This window comes from Cardiocondyla obscurior, linkage group LG07 (genome assembly GCF_019399895.1).
Source record: "Cardiocondyla obscurior isolate alpha-2009 linkage group LG07, Cobs3.1, whole genome shotgun sequence".
Lineage (NCBI taxonomy): Eukaryota > Metazoa > Arthropoda > Insecta > Hymenoptera > Formicidae > Cardiocondyla > Cardiocondyla obscurior.
Genome location: NC_091870.1, coordinates 413,871 through 433,840, shown reverse-complemented (window position 1 = coordinate 433,840; position 19,970 = coordinate 413,871). Strand labels below are relative to the sequence as shown.

Here is a 19,970-nt window from a genome sequence, read left to right as displayed (position 1 = left end):
CAATTTAAAGAATATTTTATTATTTTCTTATTCAAGAATTCGCAAAGTATTAACGCATACGGACAGGCTAGAAATACTCGCGAAAAGACGGAAGAAAAAAAAAAAAAAGGGAAGCATTACTAATTAAAAGTCCACGCGGACAACAAGTCGACTTGCACATTTCATTGATTTCATTCACTCGTCGTTTCCTCCGTGTCTTCAGCGCGACGTTTAATTGCCGACTGATTTCGACTCGATTCGCTTCGCTTCAAAAGCACCGTCGCAAACAATGAGTCGCGTGGGCGCTTACCGTGAACCGTGAACCTTTCTACAGGGTATAGACGGCATTCGACTGTCTTGTCAAATCCACCGCGGAAACGTCGAACGGAACGAAAAATTCCTCGCCGAGCATTCGAGAGGATTCGCGCCAACGATAAAGCACCTTCCGTTCGCGACGTTCTCCGACTTCTTCTTCGAGCGTTAAAGAAAATTAAATATCGCCGGCCGCCGACGTTTATCACACGCGTATTGGAGATATAAAAGAACCTCGCCCTATTATTACCACTTCGCGATTGAGAAGTCTCCGCGGTACGATAATTAAAACCGCCTCGAGCTAGACAGGTTGCATTTAGACGCACGCTCCACTTCCCGATGTGTGCGAGACGCGATTAACCCGGGATGCGATCGTGTCTCTTGACACTTTCTCATCCAGCCCGACGCGTACGTGGATACGCGGATAGGTAGATCCGTACGAATGCGTCCTCGCTCTCACGCAACACGTGCAGCGGGTATAAAGTGCGGGCACAACGCACCGTCATCGGGTATCCTGTTGCAGCGAGAACGTCGCTATTCCTCGTGCATACAACTCGTTTGACCGATCCTCTCTCGTTCCGGTATACGTTCCGGTACTCCCATTCAACCGGTTTAAAAACAGCTCTTCGCCGGAGCAGCACGAACTTGGTTATTTTCTTTGCTCTTTTTTTTAATTTTATTTATTTATGTCTTTTTATTTTTTTTTTTATTTTTTTTTATTTTTTTATTTTTTTTTTACTTTTTTAATCTTGTCCGACGATAAAGGAGACACTTTAGGAGATATATTTCCAAAGCTCTACGCTTTTATATATTTACATATTTAAAGATGAAATAATGTTCGCGATCGAGCTCCGCGCGAGCTCCTTCATCCTGTTTAACGGGCTAGTTAACGCCTCGCGCGTTTAAAGCGCGCATTTTATACACGGGTATAGAGAACGCATTGCTCGCAGCGAGTCCATTAATCTCGAGGAGGCAGAAGGGATGTTTATCTCGGCTCATTGTTGATAGTTGTGCGTGTGCAACATGTGTGCACGGCCGTTCGCGAAAGCGCATCGTGGTGTGCGCACGCGAAGGAAATCATTTGCTCGGGGAAATTTACGGTTGATCGTGCGATTACGTGCTAACGTGCGCGTTCCGCCGTGCCGCGCCGGAACTCCGCAAGCGGGATATTATTGCACATCCCGCGAGCGGAACTTCCACTCGCATACCTTTGCCACGCTTTTCCGCGAAACTCCGAGAAATGCCCGTGACTCTTGTCTCGTCCGTCGTTCCTTTTTCCCATCGTACCTTGCCGCGGGAAGCCCGAAATCCGAATAATGCCTTTTCACCGTTTAAAAATACACTTTTGTCGTCATATTTTCTTTACGTACGTCGGCGCATCAAGTTCCCTCATGTTGCGAGATAATTGCATGACTGAGAGGTTTGTTCTTTCGACGATAAAAAGATAAATTTACGTACTTTTATTCTGCCGATGCTCTTCTTTTTTTTTTTCTCTCTTTTTTTTTTTTTCTTTCCGTGTGGCAGCACAAGATAATTAAATAGTGTTTAATTAAAATTTGATAGAAAAGACGATTATTTTTATGAATATTGTTTATTATTTTACGTTCATTAATTTTGCCTAATAGTAAATTGTCTGACGTGAGATAGGAGGAGATAACGATCTGCAGCGGGTTCAATTAAAAGAAGGCGGGCCACTTTTAGTGCATGACAATATGATTTAATACGGTTTAACCGCGTAACGCGATACGTTTGCTTCGCGATGCATCGGTCAAACTTAATGGTTGAAGAGAAGTAACGAATGTTTTTTGGACGTGTACATGGTGCCGATTCCGCTCGGTCTTCTTCAAAAGTCTTTCTCGCTTGACGTGACGTTCTAATATCGCCCGCGTTTAACGCGTTACCGTTACCCGCTAATTGTACAACGAGATGTAGAAGAGGGAAGAAGCGTTCATCTTAATGATTCCGCTAAATGCTCGTTTGTAATGTTATTCATTGTGATTTTAATTGCGCCCGCTAACAAAGGTTCGGAAAGAGCCGAGCTTTTTTTTGCAGCAGTTTTCTAGGTGTGTCGGTCCAATTAAAACTGCAGTCAAGTAGCGTTCGTAACATTTTATAGTGATCGTTATATCGATATTTATTTTCATTATGACATTGATATTAATTAGTAATGATTTGCCATTTTTTTTTCTTTTTTTTTCCGATAAAAATAAAGTCGAATTATTCGACATTAATAAATCGTTCGCGCATATTTTTGCATGTTATAATTTTCTTCAAAAATTTTTTTTTTCCTTTTTTTACGATAATAAGTTTGCGCTTCCTCGCTGGGTACTACGTCCTTTCGTGACGTTGGCAATATTACGACGATGGCGGCAATTCGATCATTTATTACCATTGCATGCTAATGATTCGTCAAATAGCATAAATAATGTCCATACCAGCGCGCCGTACCGCGAGGGGTAACATTAATCTTGCGATTCCGGGACACGCAAAAAATTACGTGCGCGCTTGCCGATTATTTACGACGCATAAATCACACCGGTCTTAATACACTTTGTCGTATTATAACATTACAGCCTGACACTCTCTCGTTTTATGCACTCCGCGCTGTAATTTTCAAGTTTCTCGATAGATTCAACTCGGTCAGTGCAATTTTGTCGTTGTGTCATAAAATTTGCAGCTCGGTTCTTTTCGAAACGCGAAAATTATCTTCCCGGCGTGGTACAAAAACGTGAACTTGATAGTCGAGCTCAGCTAAATAGACGTTTCTAAAATTAAGAAAAGATATTATTCGAAAGCCTTTGAAAAAAAAAAAAAAAAGGAGATGTAGAGATATCATTATTAATAACGTTATTAATAAATCGCTGCCGCTTTTTCGCGATGCTGATCGACCTTCTTGTTTGGCTCACTTCGTCCCGCGAAAATAAATATCAGCTTAATATTAATTAATTAATTAACTATTTAATTATTTTTTTTAACGGCTTAACTTCTGCTATGTCGTACATTGACTGATTATCGCTCGACCGTTCGCATAGCTCCGCAACGTTCTAGTTCGAATTTTAAAAAGGAAATCCACCACCGTGAAATCGGCACTTGATTTCGACATGGCGTGGCAAAATGTTTTCGGGATATGTCATTCGCGTTTATTCCATGTTTAAACGCAATTAAAATACGTATAATTATTTAACAAAGCGCAGCTTTCCTTATTCCGTTACCTCCGTATATTACACCGTGCTACGTATTACAAATGTAGTCTGCGTTAATAGCATGATGCTCATTAAGGCGGTTGCTGTAACATTCTGTTGCTCGCTGACGTTGCAAGATTACCTGAAATTTCTACAATTTCTCAAGAGTCACTAATTTTAACTTCGCGCACAATTATTATATTTCTGACACTCGCGTGTACGTTCTTATGCGCGATCCGTCGTGTTAATTATGTATAAATACCACGCAAATACCACGCGTGTGCGTGCGTGCGTGCGTGCGTAAGTCTGGACGAAGAAAGGCAAAGGTAGAGGCCGGAATCACGCTTCGGCATGCGTGGCGTTTTTTCTGCGAGTTCCTCGGTAATCCTAGACTCTTGCCGATCCCGTACGAGAACGATAACTGAGATTGTTCTTAGGTGCTCCTGTATATCCGCGCGCGCGTTGCTCCGGTGTTATTTATTTCCTATTAATTAATATTGCGTACGACATGTTGCCAGAAACAAAATTCATCTACTCTTTAATTAAAAAAAAAAAAAAAAAAAAAAAAATTCTTTGAAAGTGAGTCTAGGTAGGGCTAAAGTATTAATGAACATTTAGTTTATTTCTTATTAATTAATATTACGCACGACATGTTGCCAGAAAAAAAATTCATCTACTCTTCAATTAAAACAAAAAAAAAATTCTTTGAAAGTGAGTCTAGGTAGGGCTAAAGTATTAATGAACATTTAGTTCCATTTTCTGACATTTTCAAGTTCATTATCATCGTTTGATGCCTTTTTTTTTGAGCATTTTGTCATAAATAATTTTGCTCGACTAATTACGTAGAAGGTGTTATTGAGCCGGATGCGCTTCAGCGCCGTGAAAAATTCCAGAGCTCGTACCGGAAAGTGAATTCCTTTCAAAGGAGAATCGGAGGTTGAGTACTTTGCTCTTGCTAGAAGAAATTCGATACCTTTGGGATATAGGAATATAGGAATATAAGCGCGCCGCCGCGAGTGATTTTCTAATGCTGATATTCACGAAGACGCGCGATGAATGGGCCTCTTTTATCGACGCGATACGTCGACAAACAAAACCGCAGAGAATTGATCTTGCGCGAGCGTATCGGAACTAATCCGCGTCATGCCGTTCTTGCGAGATCCCATGAAACTTTACGGCGAGACTAATGTAATACTGTCGGCTAAAACTCTTTCAATTTCACAAATTTCATGAGGGAATTTTATAATAATTATATTCTTATTTAATGAGTATACAAAATATAAAGTTTCGCGCATAATTATAGAGTCACAAATTAAAAAAAAAAAAAAAGAAAGAAAAAAAAAAGAAAAAATAACTAGCGGTCCATCGTTAAAGAGACTCGCGCCTTTTGATCGGAGATGAAAGAATCGCCCCCCGAGCTCGTAGCACGTCCAATCGTGGCGGAAGTCGCATGAAAATCGGTCTCGCTTACCTGCGTCGTAATGACGGGAAACGTTGTAATTGCTAGCGAGCCTACCAAGCTTGGCCGAGTGCGTTTCATCGGTAACCCGAGCGGACTTCTTCGCGTTTAATCGAGCGGAATGAGACAGAACAACTGTAGCGGCGCCCCCTTTTCCACATGTTGCACGCAAATCACCTCGTATGATGATTTCTGCGCACCATCAATCAACCTTAGTGAACGCATGCAAGGTTTGTGCATTCTCTAACCGAGGAATTCCTCCCCGGCATATTTTATAAACAGATAGCGTTTCGAAGTGTCTCTTCGAATTGATTGAAAGCGCCAGACGACGGGTCTCTCGTCTCGTTTCATCTTCTCGCGCAAAACGCACCGCGTGGCTTCGAACGTTGAACCGTAAATTTGCGCATATTAATATCGATTCCCGTTCTCGCGCCACGTGCAATCCCCCGGACAGAAGACCGTGCCGTTTCTTTTCACGTAAAAGAGGTAATTTAAAAAAAAAAAGAGAGACAACCGGCGGACGCTTTCTATACACTGCTACGTTCTAAAAACCTATTTCCCTCGACGTTCTCGCTGCATTTCGCCAAATTTACGCATTCCGGGATAAATCGCCGGCTTAGAAACTTAGCATCGCGTGGTCGCTTTAAACAAATATTTTTCGTTCGGGAACATTAAGGCTCGAGTACCGTTGCACCATTGTGCAACCATTGTGCACGATCGCGTGCAACTAGGTGTGAACGTCAATGCTACGTGACACTCTACATCTTAATTTCTTTTGCGATTAAAATTACTCCGCCAGTCGCGTGTTAAAGAGAAAAAAAAAAAATAAAGAAAGGAAAAAAAGAAAAAGACTTAAATATCAAAATTTGTCATTTAACTTTTAATTACATTTCCGAGAAATTGTTCTATGAATTTTATTAGCCTGAGAAAGATATGACGTCGAGCACTTGTTGCTTTATCAAACGACAATGTTCGTTACACATGATACGTGCGGATATGCATATACATGTTCGTGTATCGCATATAATATTTTCTTGCGATTGTAATATAAGAATTGTCGGAGAGCGAAACCAGTTGTAGAAGTCGCTTTCCTTCCGCGATAGGAGTCGATCGTAAATGACACTCGGAAAGAGTCACATGACATTCGAACCGTATAATAACAAAGATGATAAATCGCATTATATTTTATCCGACACGTACGTGCCGTGGGAAGTAAACCGTTAGCCAATTAAAACTAACGTACGCGTCGATTTCGGTGATATTTAAAGCGTATACGTACGTACGAGCGTATATTATTTCGAGTACGATAATACTAATAAATTACGATATTATCGGTAATACTGAATTTCTTCTTGAAAATCACCGTCGATATCGCGAGACTTTTAATCCAGACAATCTCTCCTCTCTGATTATATGTAATTGTGCATTTCCGCACATTTTATTTAGACACGTTCGAATTTTATTACAATTATTGACTAATATTACATTCGAACGATAGCTCGCGAATTTTTTTCGTAGTCCTTCACATCTGGATTCTCCATTGTAACTTATTCAATAAGCATCTTTTCCCGTCATGCGATATTGTTCGTTTAACAACCATTCCTAGCAATCTCCCAGGAATTTATAGTTTCCCCAAGACGCGAAGAAACACGAAACACGGTTATACTTCATTGCTCGTTCCCTCATCTTCTTGCGAGAAAATCGCGCTGCCGACATACTTCTTCCTTCAAAACCTCGCGATGATCTGCTTTTTTTTTTTTTTCTTCTTTCTTTATTGCTTCGCGCCGCATATAACCACGTACCAGCTCGAAGCGATGTTTATCCGACAAGAAAGCACGGTGAAACTGCCCAGGGTAAGAAAATTCTATCGCACAAATTTCTGTCAAGTTCTTCGCCGCCGTGGCCGCGGATCGGAAATCGCGAACGTTATTTTCTCAAGGCGCGCGTACAAATTGAAAGGGAGCAAAGGCGGCATCGGGATATTTAAAAGCGCCGCGAAATAGTACGCGGCATTTTCTAACGTTTGCGCGCGTGTAGTTGCGTGATAAAGTGCTCGGATCGTACCATTGATTATCACTATCGAATACATAGAAACAGCCGCTGGGTGCGCCCTGGTGATATAGTTATTCGTATCTTCGGTATCGCGGCCTTATGCTCGCGAAACGGCGCGATTGGTTAAATCCTTCGCTTCTCGGAACACTTGGATTCCGTTAGATAAGAGCTCGTAAACCCCGGCGCGATTTTCATCCTCATTTTGCCTCCGTTACAACGAGATATTGCAAGCTGGTGGCCTCAAGTGTTAGCGCGCGTGCTTGTGCGGCGTTGCTCCGCCGCTGAGTCCTCGATAGCTAATCTTCCGACGGCATCGGGGAGGTTTTGAGTTACTCCAGAAATTTGTAGAAATCTAAAAACGTCACCCGGCTTTCGGAAAATATATACTTCTTTCCTCAATAAAATTTTATCCGCTTATAAGACCGCTTTCTGATGTTACCGGAAGCACCGAGATACACGCTGTAACACTTCGCGATACCGAACGCACGCGGGAATTATCCTCGTAGCTTTTTCTCGAGATAACCACCCGAACGACGGTTATTTATCTTCGCGAAAGAGGAGTTTCTTCGGGTGGAGAAAATTTCTGACTCGATAATTAAATTAATTAAATTATAGAATATATACAGGCCACCGGCTGCAATAAGCTGTAACGTTACACTCGGCTGCAGTTGCGACGCCAGCCGCGTCGGTTTTTTTCTTTCTTTCTTTCTTTTTTTTTCTCTTTTTTTTCCCCCTGAACGTAAAAATAATAGGCAGTCTTCACGAATGATTGCGTTTATTGCTGTGACACTCTTTGTCAACACTCGCGCCTGAAAGTTTCTGAAACCCGGGAGAGTTTTGCTCGATTGCGGTTAGAAATTCGTTCGGATATTGCCATTGCGCGACTTGTGTATTTAAATACAGGATATCGTCGAGATTTTAATTATCCTCTTCGATACGATAGACGTTATATGGAGGAGAAGCGTACTTTCACGGCTAGAAAGTTTGAAGATAAACGTACGATTTTCGAGAAAAATCGTCCGCATTAATCACACGCCCGCGGTGATTCTCGCGCGCGTGGCTGAATATGGACCGATCATCAGCGCATTTTCTTCATCTTCGCGCGCGTTTCACTCTTCGAGAGCCGGAGATGTAACGGCTTAGATTTAAAACGAGCCTTTGTTTCGTCCCGTCAGCTGCATCGCGCCGAACTATTCAACTACTCTCTACATTTTTCATTTCCCCGTGAGATTGGAATGAGACGTCGAAAAATTTCGAGAAATACGTGTATTCCCGTACGAGCCTCTCAAAGCCGCGGGGAATACCAACGGTTGAAACAATGAAAAAGGTCATCGTATTATTATATCGCAGAGTTGAAAGTATTTAATTTATATTAAATTTTGATTAAAAAAAAAAAAAAAGTCTCGCAGTGATTATTTAATTAAACGACATATTTTAAAGTTCACGTATTTTAACGTTAATTGCCATTTCAATAAATTCAATGTGACGTCGCGATATTAACGCGTAACTATTTCGATTTTTACAAAATTATTTATCGCGTTACGGCTTTACATACGTCGTCCAGCTGAGCCTAGGTGGAACGTTAACCTTCATTTTCAGAAGGAAAGAAATTGAAATTGCTCGGGAGTAGTAATATTAACCAACTGCAGCGAAACGGAAAGGTAGCCACCTGCAATTGCACGCTTTGACGTCTCGATTCGGCCCTACGGTTTTCAATGCGCGGTTAAATTAATTTCGAATATCGGCGACAATCGCCGTACCGTTTTCTTCTCTTGTCGCGTTCGGGTTCGCGGCATGCGTACCCTTTATTCATCGATCATCAATTTGGACGGCTTGGAAATCCCGTCTCGCTTGATGCGCCGGCTCTCGAACGTGAAAGTTTCCGATTGCGCAAGCATAAATCAAGAAGATGTGCATGATTCTTGCGCGTTTTGTTCGTTCCCCTCCTTCCCCCGAGTTCGTTTCTTCTAATTGACTCTAACGGTACAGATTTTCCTACGTGCGCTGCCATTGATTTAATCCGCGAAATCAATTATCCACGGGGGGATTTTAACTAGACTCGCCATGCCCGAGGAATGCGTGCTCTAAAATTTATATTGATTTTTTTTTGAGCTCTTTCAATCAAGAAGTAACTACATAGTTTTTTAACTATCCTAAAAAGAGAAAAGATTCGACTAATAAAGAAAATGAGACGTGATAGTATCCAACGCGGCGGCACCTGTTGGCACGAGATATTGATTGCAGATAAGAAAATTCTCGTGACGATTTATTAACGTGACGGGGAAAAAAAATCTCGATACACGTTATTCGTTTTTTTTATATATTTTTTTATTTTATTTTATTGGGAGCGATCTTATCGAAAAGTTGTTTCTAAGCTTTCGTGTAATATAACTATACGTATATGTACGTACGTTACGAGGGATTAAAACGGAATTTCTTTACTCTGTTTTCCTTTACAAACTGGATGTTGAGCGTATCACCATTCTATCATCGAGTGCTAATCGACAGTTAATGTATAATTTACCGAGTCTTCTTATCTCCAGCGTCTGAACCAATAATCAAAGTAGTTTAAAAAGAAAAAAAAGGAGGAACTTTCAGGGATGATCCGCGATTAAAAATTCATTGGTCGACGTGGGATTTCGCGTTCGCGGCTCGACGGCTTGCCGTTTTCGTAATTTCCTAATTCGTTTTCGCGTTACCCCGCTCGTCGCGGAGATGCTGGCCGCGAATCCCGGAAACGTCGCTTCTCTAACGAGGGTTAAAGCGAAATCAACGTTATGCCCCTCCGCCGTTCACGTAATTCACCTTTATCTGCCCTTTGGCCGAGGAGAGGGAACAATAAACGCGTCGCAAAACGTTTTGAAGCCGGATGTTACTGCATCAAAGACCGTGCCTTACATTGTCTTCCGCGTTCGGCTTCAAGGCTGCCATCGGACCCGCTTCGTCCCGTCTTTCACGCAGATCCGCCGCTTTATTCGAGGAAGGAAAATCGATGGCTTTGTGCATCTTTCGCACGAGCGCAAAGCGATCCTTTCTCCGCGATTCTTTTCCGTCGCGCCGCGCGCGATCCGATCGTGATGGATATATTTATTATAATATATACGTCTCCTCTCTCTCTCCCCGTCGATGGTAAACGGGCGGCAGTTGCGCCGTGATAAATGGAAAGCGATTTTTAATTGCCGATCGTACGCACGCATCCGTCGTTGTAACACCTTTCGAGAATTTATGATCGATGTTGCCCCCGTCGCGATACCAGATTCTGACCGAAGCCGAGTTACTTGGCAATCTCGAAGCACAAAAGATAAGAGATGCCCGTAGATCGCCTGTCTTTCGTCGGGATATTGAAATAATAATAAATGATAACGTATCGAGGGGGGAGAAGAAAAAAAAAGGAAAAAAAAAAAAGAAATAAAAAACTGCAAACTCGCGTGCTTCTACACAATTTCTTGCTTTTGACATTTCGGAATTTAATCTCGATAAGAGATGTGGGGTAATAAGGAAAAGTAAATGCTCGCGAAAAAGTGAAATGATTATTAATGCCGTGAGTTCTTGCGGTGACCGTAAGTTCTTCATCTCGTTCGAATCAATAGTCATCGCCGAGATCGCGGAACTGTTAAGAGGAGAATGAGGCGTGGTGCGTGTGTGTATACGCGCATACGATCATACGTGCCGGCTTACACGTGCAGAACCTCCGTGCACGGCGCGCGGCCGTCCCGTAATAATAAGAAAGCTTACGATCCGTGGATAATATCCGCGTTACTTCGCAAATCATTGCGGAAAGGAAGTCAATTGATAAGAGCCACGCGTTTCTTTATCTTATTTCTTCGCGATCGTTAGATGGCAGTTTCCACATCCTTTTAAAAGTTGGCTTATTAATTTTTTTTTTTTTTTTAATAAAGTATTACAAAATTTATTAATTTTTTTATTTTCTTATTTTTTTTTTTTTTTTTTCTAAAATGTAGCGATTCTCCTAAACGTTCGGAGCTTCTCCTCCGAAGCAGGAGAAAGCGTTCTCGTGCATGTATCGCACGAAATTCAATTAACTTTCCGCGACCTTTGTGTACGATCGCGCGAGCTGTAATGTTCGTCGACTGATTTTCCGCGGATTCGATATGGTTCGGCGATACCGCGCGTATCCCGGATATTATTATCATCTAAGAACCGAATCGCACGAATAAGAGTCTAGGTGAACGCGATACATCTCGGTCTTTTTTTTTTTTTTCTCTTTTTTTTACGAAGCACCGAAACGTGGAGCCGTCCGAGGAAATCATGAGAACCAATCCGAATGGCCAATCAAACGTATAACAGCGTAGAATTAAAGTTCCTATCGGGGCATTCGAACGTGATGGATTAAAGCGTTAAAGTCGAGAATGGACCAACTCCGCGTGCGGTCACGATCTGCAATAGCACAACAGTGCCTCATTTTGTTGCGCTAAATCAGCAAAGGCGATAATGGTCGCCGTCATGTTCAGAATTTATCTATCGAGCTGCAACAAATTATGTATCTAATATCACCCGATTGTGCTCACATTAGCGGATCGATAATTAATAATTTCGAGCTCGCTACGCGAGCCTGATAATTATCGTTATGAGGTTGTACGATTATGTCTTCATCGACAATGGATCATTAAATTCTCGTGTAAATTCGTTTTGTCGTCTTATTAAAAAGTCTTTGTCGCTCGGTCGAATATAATTGTCGCCGATCTCTCTCACGACGTGCGTAAAATGTTTCGCTACTGCGGAGGTTCATGCGGAACCTCTGCGGGGCGACGGCGGCGCTTCGCTCATCCGCTCGCGGACGATATTACGCCGAGGAACGCTCTCGCGATCCGATCGCACGACGAACGTCGACGTCGATCGGCTATTAATTCGTTACACAATTGGACGATTCTTCCTTCCGTCAAACATTGACGGCGAGATCGTTCCGCGACGCAATTTACGGGCGGATTCGATTGCCTAATGCTCATTCGCTCCACTGAAGCATTGAGAAGGCCGTCTTTGAATCGATTCTTCTCAGTGGTCTCTCGCGGAACAACGAAGCTCATACATCCTCGCTTGCTCGACAATTCGATGTCCTTGGACTGTATTTTTTATTCGGTTCCCTTTTTTTTCTTTTCTTTTTTTTTTCTTCTATTCAAACGATGAATTGTCAAGCGGTTGAACTCGTCAGCGCGGCGAGTCAGAATTCTCGTTATTTCTCCAAATTCAACGTGCGCGTACCGGAGCGTGATGAAATTTCCAGACAGGGTGAGCCGGCTACGGCCGGCACTCTCGGTTATCTCTCGACAATTCCGATTCCCGAGACTTCTATCACGGTAGCGTAGGGGGACCACGGCGATTTCGATCGGTCAATTACGCAAATGGCATTTAAGACTCGGGAGAAACATCCCCTAAAGACGCCCCGTGGCGACGTAGGCGACTAACCCCCGGGATCGGCTAATCCTTTACCCTAAGCGAAGAGAGTTCGCTTCGGCGCGAGCTCTCGAAAAAACAGACTGGCGGAAGTCCCTCGTCGTCGCACGCATCGCACGCAGTTTTATCCCCTTCGCGTAAATCAACTTTCCGGAAGTATTCGCCTGGAAAGTTTATTAAACGCGCGCGCGATCACGGAGACGCGATTGCATGTGAGAACGATAAAATAGCCTCAAGTCTCACGTCGCGTGTCTCTTCCTAGTTAAGAAAAGGAGTATTCTCAAGTAAGACTAAAGGCGCGGATGCGGGCGTAGAGATACGTGACGTAATTTTTTTTTTTTTTTTTCTTTCTCTCTTTTTTTGCTTCTTTTTCTACTCTTTAACTTGCCGCCTACACGCTATAAAGTTGCAATATGTAATTATATCTGTTCGTTGGATAACATCTCGCCGGAAACACAATATTTTCTATGAGACGGAGAAATGCAGACGGCGTAGAACAATGGCGATTTTACTACTTGTGCGTAACTTTTTCATCTCGCGGCGAACACGCGCGTATAGTTATTAATAACATAGCCAATTTATTACTTCATTGATCGCAAGATCCGTGATCCGCCGAGAGAGAGATTTTACCAGGCATCTCCGAGAGAAACAAAAATGTAAAGCAGGAAGAACGTGATGTACAATAATTTCAAATTTTAGCGCAGGTTAAAGCATCGGTAGGAAACGCTAAAGTTATGCGAATGCCAAAACCTTCGGGTACTTCTGAAATTAATTCCACTTTGCTTTTCACGTCTCTTTACTTTTCCCCCTTTTTTTTTTTTTTTTTAAATATTAATTTTCGTGCACGATCGAAGGGTTACCCAATTAAAAAGCGATTCCCAAAGCGTTTTCATTCCTCGCTCGTTGCCTCCACACCTTCCCGGACTTTCTGCTCCCTGCTCATTACCGGTCCGCGTGTCCGCACGTGCGGCATGCATGTGCAGCCTGCAGCGAACGATGCCTACGCACCGGCGAATCCTCTCCTCATTTTATCCCTTTCCTCCTCTTTCTCTCTCTCTCTTTTTCTCTACGTCGTTCCTCTCCTCTCTCTGGTCCGCCGAGCGTATTGATTGAGGTGAATGCACGATGCTCGGCGTCGGCGTCGGCGTCGACGTTAGCGTCGGCGTCGGCGTCGGCGTCGCCGGCTCTCTCGATCCGCGGTATAGGGGTGGAAAATGCATACGAGCACAGTCAGAGCACTCGCGGTAGAAGTGGCAAGTCGCGAGAGCTCCCGTCGAGAAGGGAGAGACCAGAAAGAGGAGAGCGAACAGGAAGAAGAAGAGGAGGGAGAGAGACGGGTACGAAGCACCGGTGGAGGCAACGTTATATACTGGCTGGATCCTCGTTCGACTGTCAGTTTCTCGTTCGAACTCGCGGTATCAACACATCGCCAGGTGCTCGCCGCGAAAGATCGCGATTATCCGAACCGCGGAAGTTCTTTTTTTTGCGCAAAGGCGAGAAAGAGGCCTCGTCCGCACGGACTCGCGGCCTGCCCTCGCGTTTTACGCCCGCATCTTGGAAGAAGGGATAAATCCCTGATTGGGAGGGTGGGTTTGCTACTTCGGGGTTGCTCGCAGGCACCTTCTTCGCGGAACTGTCCCAGATCCTAGGGATCGCCATGGCTACCTACGCGGCGTACAGACACGTCGAGCTCGACAATGTCGGATACGGAAAGAAAAGGTAATTGTGACAATATGTGAAACAGAGAGAAAGAGAGAGAGAGTCAGAAAGAGAGAATGAGAGACAGAGCGAGAGCGTACCGCACTGCGGACTTCCCATGGGCGACGTTTCCGGTTGAATTCCACGTCGAACATATTAATTTCATCGTTCGCTTTTTGTTTTTTGATGAATAAAAAATTGCGAATGCGAATATTTATGATGAATGTCGAGAAACCCAATCGATATCTTTGATCACGTTTGACTTGGGTGCATCCAGCCGGTCATTAGACGGAATTCGGTTAATTTCTGTGCAGCCATTATTTTTTATAATAATCGTGGAAGCGAGATACGAACGAGATATGATATTTGAAGCAGAGTATATTTTTTTCTACGAGTTTGTGGAAAGTATCGTTTATGTTTCGAGTATATTTAACCGCGATTTAATAATTAATTTTTGTTTAGTTCTTTTTTATTACCGATGTGATAAGCACTATTGAAATATATATCTCGTGAAACATTATTTCTTCCGGAGGATTTTCTAATGAATGAAATACGAATATCAGGAAACGCATAGATTTACGTAGCAATAGAAAAAGAAAAAAAAAAGATACCGCTTTCAGAGTTCTTCTTTTTAATGATAAAAGAATATGTGAGAGATATCTTTTTACATATTCTACATTTATTTATGTCGTGGCATTTTTAATATATTTCTATCATTTTTTAATACACGTGTGTAATCGTGACCCAAAAACATAATATGGAAAAGTTTGAATTTCCAGTTTTAAGGCTTCCCTTTTAATTTTCTATGTTTTCGTGATTAGAGTGTCTACTGTCATTAATCAAAAGATATATTGGAAAAAAAAGAAAAAAAAAAAGATAAAAAGAGATCAATAGCGGGGCCAGATTTAGAAAGCGTAACTGCTTCGTACCTTATCAAGCGTGATGTGTATAGGTATACGCGAAAAAGATGGCAATGCCTCTCCACCTTACGTCTCGGTTTTATTTTTAATAACTACCTGCGCGAAAATTAATCGATCGATGAATTTCTCCTCACTACGAGAAATGAGTAGTTCGCTGTAAATAAAAGAAAAAAAAATTAATAGTTAAAAAGAACCGCTCGGATTTTTAATAAAGTATACGCCGCGAATTATCGAGCTGCGATAATGCTCCGTTGTGACTTTTTCAAGACGTCAGCTTTGCCGTTAATAAATGTCCGGTTTGGCGGCGTGCCCCGTCACATTTCTGCTAAGTCGATCGGAAAGAAGTCTCGCGGCTGAAAGTAATACATCTGTAGTATTAGTAAATTACATGTTTTGATACGTACGCAGACGGCTTAATCCACCGACATGGCAGATAATTGACTACAGATTCTCCGGCAGTAACTGACGAGAGCAGCTCCTCGTGGGTGTCCATTGACCCTGCGGGCTGCAACGCACCGTAAAGTTAGTTCGAAGGAGAATCCTCGGGAACGCGGAGAACACGCGCCGGCTGAAAGATTTATGCAATTGAGCTTCGTTAAAATCCTGGTCAACGCCCTCGCGTAATTGACGTGTTATCCTGCGCACGAGTGATGATAATTACACGGATGTCGTCGCTCCGCGCTTAATTAAGTCCGTTATGATTTTCCACGTCTGCCCGTCGACGATTTATATTTAATATCCGCGTTTTCCTATAAATGCAGAAAACATTTTTCCCCCGGCTCTTCCCGCCTCGTTCGTTGATCCTACGAGGGTCCCTAGTGGGTGCTACGTCGTGATCTCCCCGGCGACGAAAAGCCACGAATCTTGCGGAATTCACGACTCGCGAATCAGGTTAATAGTGACTTCGTGCCGGGTGTTGAATTAATTGCGGCTCGCTGATCGGCGTGCGAGATTAGACAACGAGACTTTATACCGGCGGGTTAACGACTTGATGTTTTCTGAATGGGAATTCCGTAGTATCGCACGCCGTTTAAAAGTATTTTTTTTTTTCTTTTCTTTTGTTTATGCAAGACGCGTATCGTACAGTTAGATTCGGAGCTAATTAATTACGGAGTCGAAAATTTAGTTTAACTTTTAGAAATATGTATTTTAATTTTAAAATATGACGTACCAAAGGAATATAATAATTTACAATTAGCAATAGCTCTTGTCCTCGTTTGGTAAAAATATGCATTGTTTTGTAACGGTACTTTCTTCTTTTTTATTATTCCTTTTTTTTTATTTTTACGAGTCTTACGTGAAGAGGAGCCTAATTGCGTGCGATTGTTGTGCGTGTAGTCGGAAAAAAAGTCTCGTAACGTCGACGAAGCGCATTAGTGCAATTAATTCGACAATTCATGTCGTTTAGGGTGACTTAGGAACCAAATAGGGGAATCAATGTCAGTTTCATCCAAGACGATGCCTTAAACGGCGCTGGGTCTAATTCATTTAATTATCAATCAGCTATTAAGCTGCTTAACGAGCCCTTCTCTAATGAGGGTAATAAGCCGCGCGTCGTTGATTATTGGGTGGGCTTAACCGCGCACTTTCGATCGCATCCTCGATTTATCTATCAACTTACGTCCCTACCTTTGTTCCGTAATTACCGCGATCGCTACGATCGGTTTCGACAAATGCCATATAAACGCCTATTTAAACGTGCGACGATCTCGAGCTTCGGCGTAAGGCCATGATTCGCGGCCGTTAAATTCGGATAATCTCAAATCGTAGAAGTAGTCGCGTGCAAGATCCGCGTTAGTATAGTTTTGTTTACGGGAACACGCGACATCCGCCAGCGGGTTTCGCTCATAGCGGAAAGCAACAATCGCGACTTCTCGAACGAAACTAATTTGTCCGCTTGTGCGATTGTGGCGTGCTCGCACGCGACGTCTCTTTTTCAATTTCCCTCGTGTGTAAAACAGATCGTTTCTCATGCACGTGCATATGGGAGAGGTATCGCGTTACGAGCCGTCGGGACAGCTGGTTAACCCTTTATCGATGCAGCGCTCCGCATCGGGAGATAGAGTTACCCTCCTTCCTCCCCCTCTGTTTCGAAAGTATGACATTTCCCACCTTTGCAGACGTGACAAAGCCCTCGTTGGGGCTTCGCGGAAAAGCAAGGGACCTGATGAGACGCCGGAAGCCCCCGCGGTGCGCGAACACCGCACCCTTTCATTTCATTTTATTTTAAAACATAAATTGATACGTTCCATTAAGCGTTAATTTAATATATCGCTGTACACCGGAATGGCAACGATTGCCAAAGCGCACCGCCGTATTCGTCGGGCCTTAAAAAAATTACCTCGCGGACATCGCGCGAATCTAGATCTATCTGAATTTAATTCGTTCGCCGCAATTTGTAGGCAGATTTTTTGCAGACAGAGGCGTAATTGGCCAATTAGTTAATTTCTCATCGAGTCAATTCGCCGGCTCCGATCGCCGAGCGTTCACGATTCATTACGTAAACTCTTCAAGTCCAGTGGATTTAGACGGCGAGCCTTCCCTTATTAAGTTCGTCAATCACCTAAACGTTTATCGTAATCGGTCGAATCTATTTATGCGTTTCCCAGACATAACTCTAACGATTGACGTAATCGTTCACAGATCGATTAGCTGTATTGTGTCCGTGTGCTTGTATCGCGGAGGCCGACGTCGGATGCGCAATTAATCGAAAAGGCGATTGAGCGATCAAATAAGTTTACGTTGTTCGTAACTGTCGCTATCTCGAATAGCGCAGCGTAATCACTTGCTCGCCGATGAAAAATCTAGTCTAAACAAGGTATTTGCAGGTGGAAATCCCACGTCTTAACGACGATCGCTTTTAATCTTCTCACCGGCGCTCGGTACCTTTTCATGCTTCATAGATCGTGATCCACGTGGATTCTATCGATCGTAGAAATTCATTCATTTCCGATAAGCGATGCGATCGAGGGTAATTGGGGGTAATCAACTACCCGTAAAAGCGTGAAACGTTTCGCTCTCTTTCTCCCTCTCTCTCTCTCTCTCTCTCTTTCTCTCTCTCGAGACGTATGTGTGTGTATCACGCGAATTAACGGAGGTACAGACCGGCTAAGACGTTTTTATCGGGACGATAAATTGCCGCGGCTATCAGGTTTGGCAACTTTGCGAGCAAGCGCCTGAGCAGCGCACCGGTAAATGGCGAATTAGTCATATGAATTTCGACCTGGCCGCGTTCCAATAATTCAGTGCGGTTCTCTGCATTTTTAAAGCGATATGTAAGTTTATTTAGTTGTTCTAACATTGACGTCAGAGACGAGGAATTTTTATCTGGAAGCCGAAAGAAAAAGGGGAAACATTCTATTTAAGAAGTAAAAGTTATAGTGATATTTTACATAATTATTTTATTTTTTTTTTTTTTTTTTTTATATATATACTATATATAAAATTAATAAGATTTTACAAACCGCCATCGATTTTCTCTCTTTCAACTCTTTATCCTAAACTATCTGATTATCTCTGTAAGAAGAGTTAATCAGTTGGCCAGCAAGATGCGGCAAACATAAGAAGAGAGATGAATCATTTCTAACAACTTTCCAATTAGCATCTCTCGATCCCTCATGAGAAACTCGAAGAAGAACGGTGTGATCAAGGTTGATAAGCGACTATATTAATTTCCCATTTCACACGTGCTTGTTTTTTTTTTTTTTTTCACGGGTGACAGCTGTAATTGCTGTATTTTTTTTTTGTCTCGCGTATTGTTTCGTGTCGAGTAGAACGACGAAATTAATACAATGATGATTTGTATAATCTCGTGGACTAACAATTAGAGTAGCCAGGATGTTCCATTTACAAGTCATTAAAATATTTTTGTCACGCAGTGTGAATAATAAAATAAAAATAAATAATCTAAGCACGCATGTATGTATATGAGGCACGATAACGGAGTAGCGGGAGCGTAGGATTAATATTCCACACCGATGCAAATCTTTTAAACGAATATGTCTCATGGATATTCATTATTCGAGTTTACTTCGCCATGTCTACGCACCACTTCTTGTTCCGTGGCGCAATTGAAACCCGATGCGTCAGCTTCTCTCCTATTCCGCAACCCACGCGGACATGCGTTTTAATGTTATGTGCGTATTAACAATACATTAACAGCTAAACAGAATTCTATATTCCTTCGAAATATCGCATCGAATATGTATCACGTTTATAAAACCATCTTCTCGATCAATTATACAATCCAACAAATACGAAAAGAAACGTTATTGCGTGCATATATAAAAAAAAGAAAAGAAAAAATAATTAAATTATATTAGTGGATAGAATTAAATTTATTTTTTAACGCGCACGTGTCCGTAAATGTCGCACTTGTGATATTCTATTTTATAATCTTGCTCCGAAATTTTTTTTTAATCGTGACGCGACGTAGAAGAGACCAGAAATGATCTTTAACGTAAGAGAAAAGGGGAACAAAAGTGGACGATGATCGTGCCGTTTCTCGGGAACTAAAGAGAACGCTTTGCGTGATAAATGGAAAAATCAAACGCGTCTGAAATGAACGACGGCGAGTAATGCAACGTAGCAGCGCGTTGACAAGTTGATCGCGAAATCGTACGAGAAAAGACAAAGGAAAGCACTATCGTGTCACGGACACGACGGTCGTTTGAATATTCAGAGAACTCCCACGGGGCGAATAATCGCGGCGTCGTTCGTAAGTACCGCCCGCCAATTATCTCACCGGTTGCATTGTACCGCGAGAAAGGAAATGTAAAGATCCATGCATCGTGCGCGACTTGTCTGAGTTCCCGCTTGTATCCGTATAAATCATAGATTCCCTCCCAATCCGTAAGAAATGCCGGAATGCTCGATGACCGGAATCTTAAGTGCCCGTCAACGGCCGGCGGTTTTTTTTACTCGCCGTTGTTTAATCTAGAGCGCACGGCCGCAGTC

The 19,970-nt window shown here is 42.6% G+C and overlaps 1 protein-coding gene across 4 annotated transcripts in view; it reads left to right on the top strand.

Annotated features, from left to right (window-relative positions):
- The window catches only part of Jupiter (microtubule-associated protein Jupiter), a 30,707-nt gene that overhangs the window by 2,327 nt on the left and 8,410 nt on the right, over positions 1-19,970 (top strand). Inside the window, exon 1 of one of the 4 annotated variants that reach the window (XM_070658881.1) lies at positions 13,627-14,115. The exons of 1 other annotated variant lie outside the window; for it this stretch is intronic. In XM_070658881.1, the coding sequence (XP_070514982.1) occupies positions 14,054-14,115 (62 nt within the window). In that variant the 5' untranslated portion in view covers positions 13,627-14,053. Of the gene's footprint in view, positions 1-13,626; positions 14,116-19,970 lie in introns of those variants that run through there. 2 more of the 4 variants (XM_070658883.1, XM_070658884.1) reach the window with 2 other exon arrangements.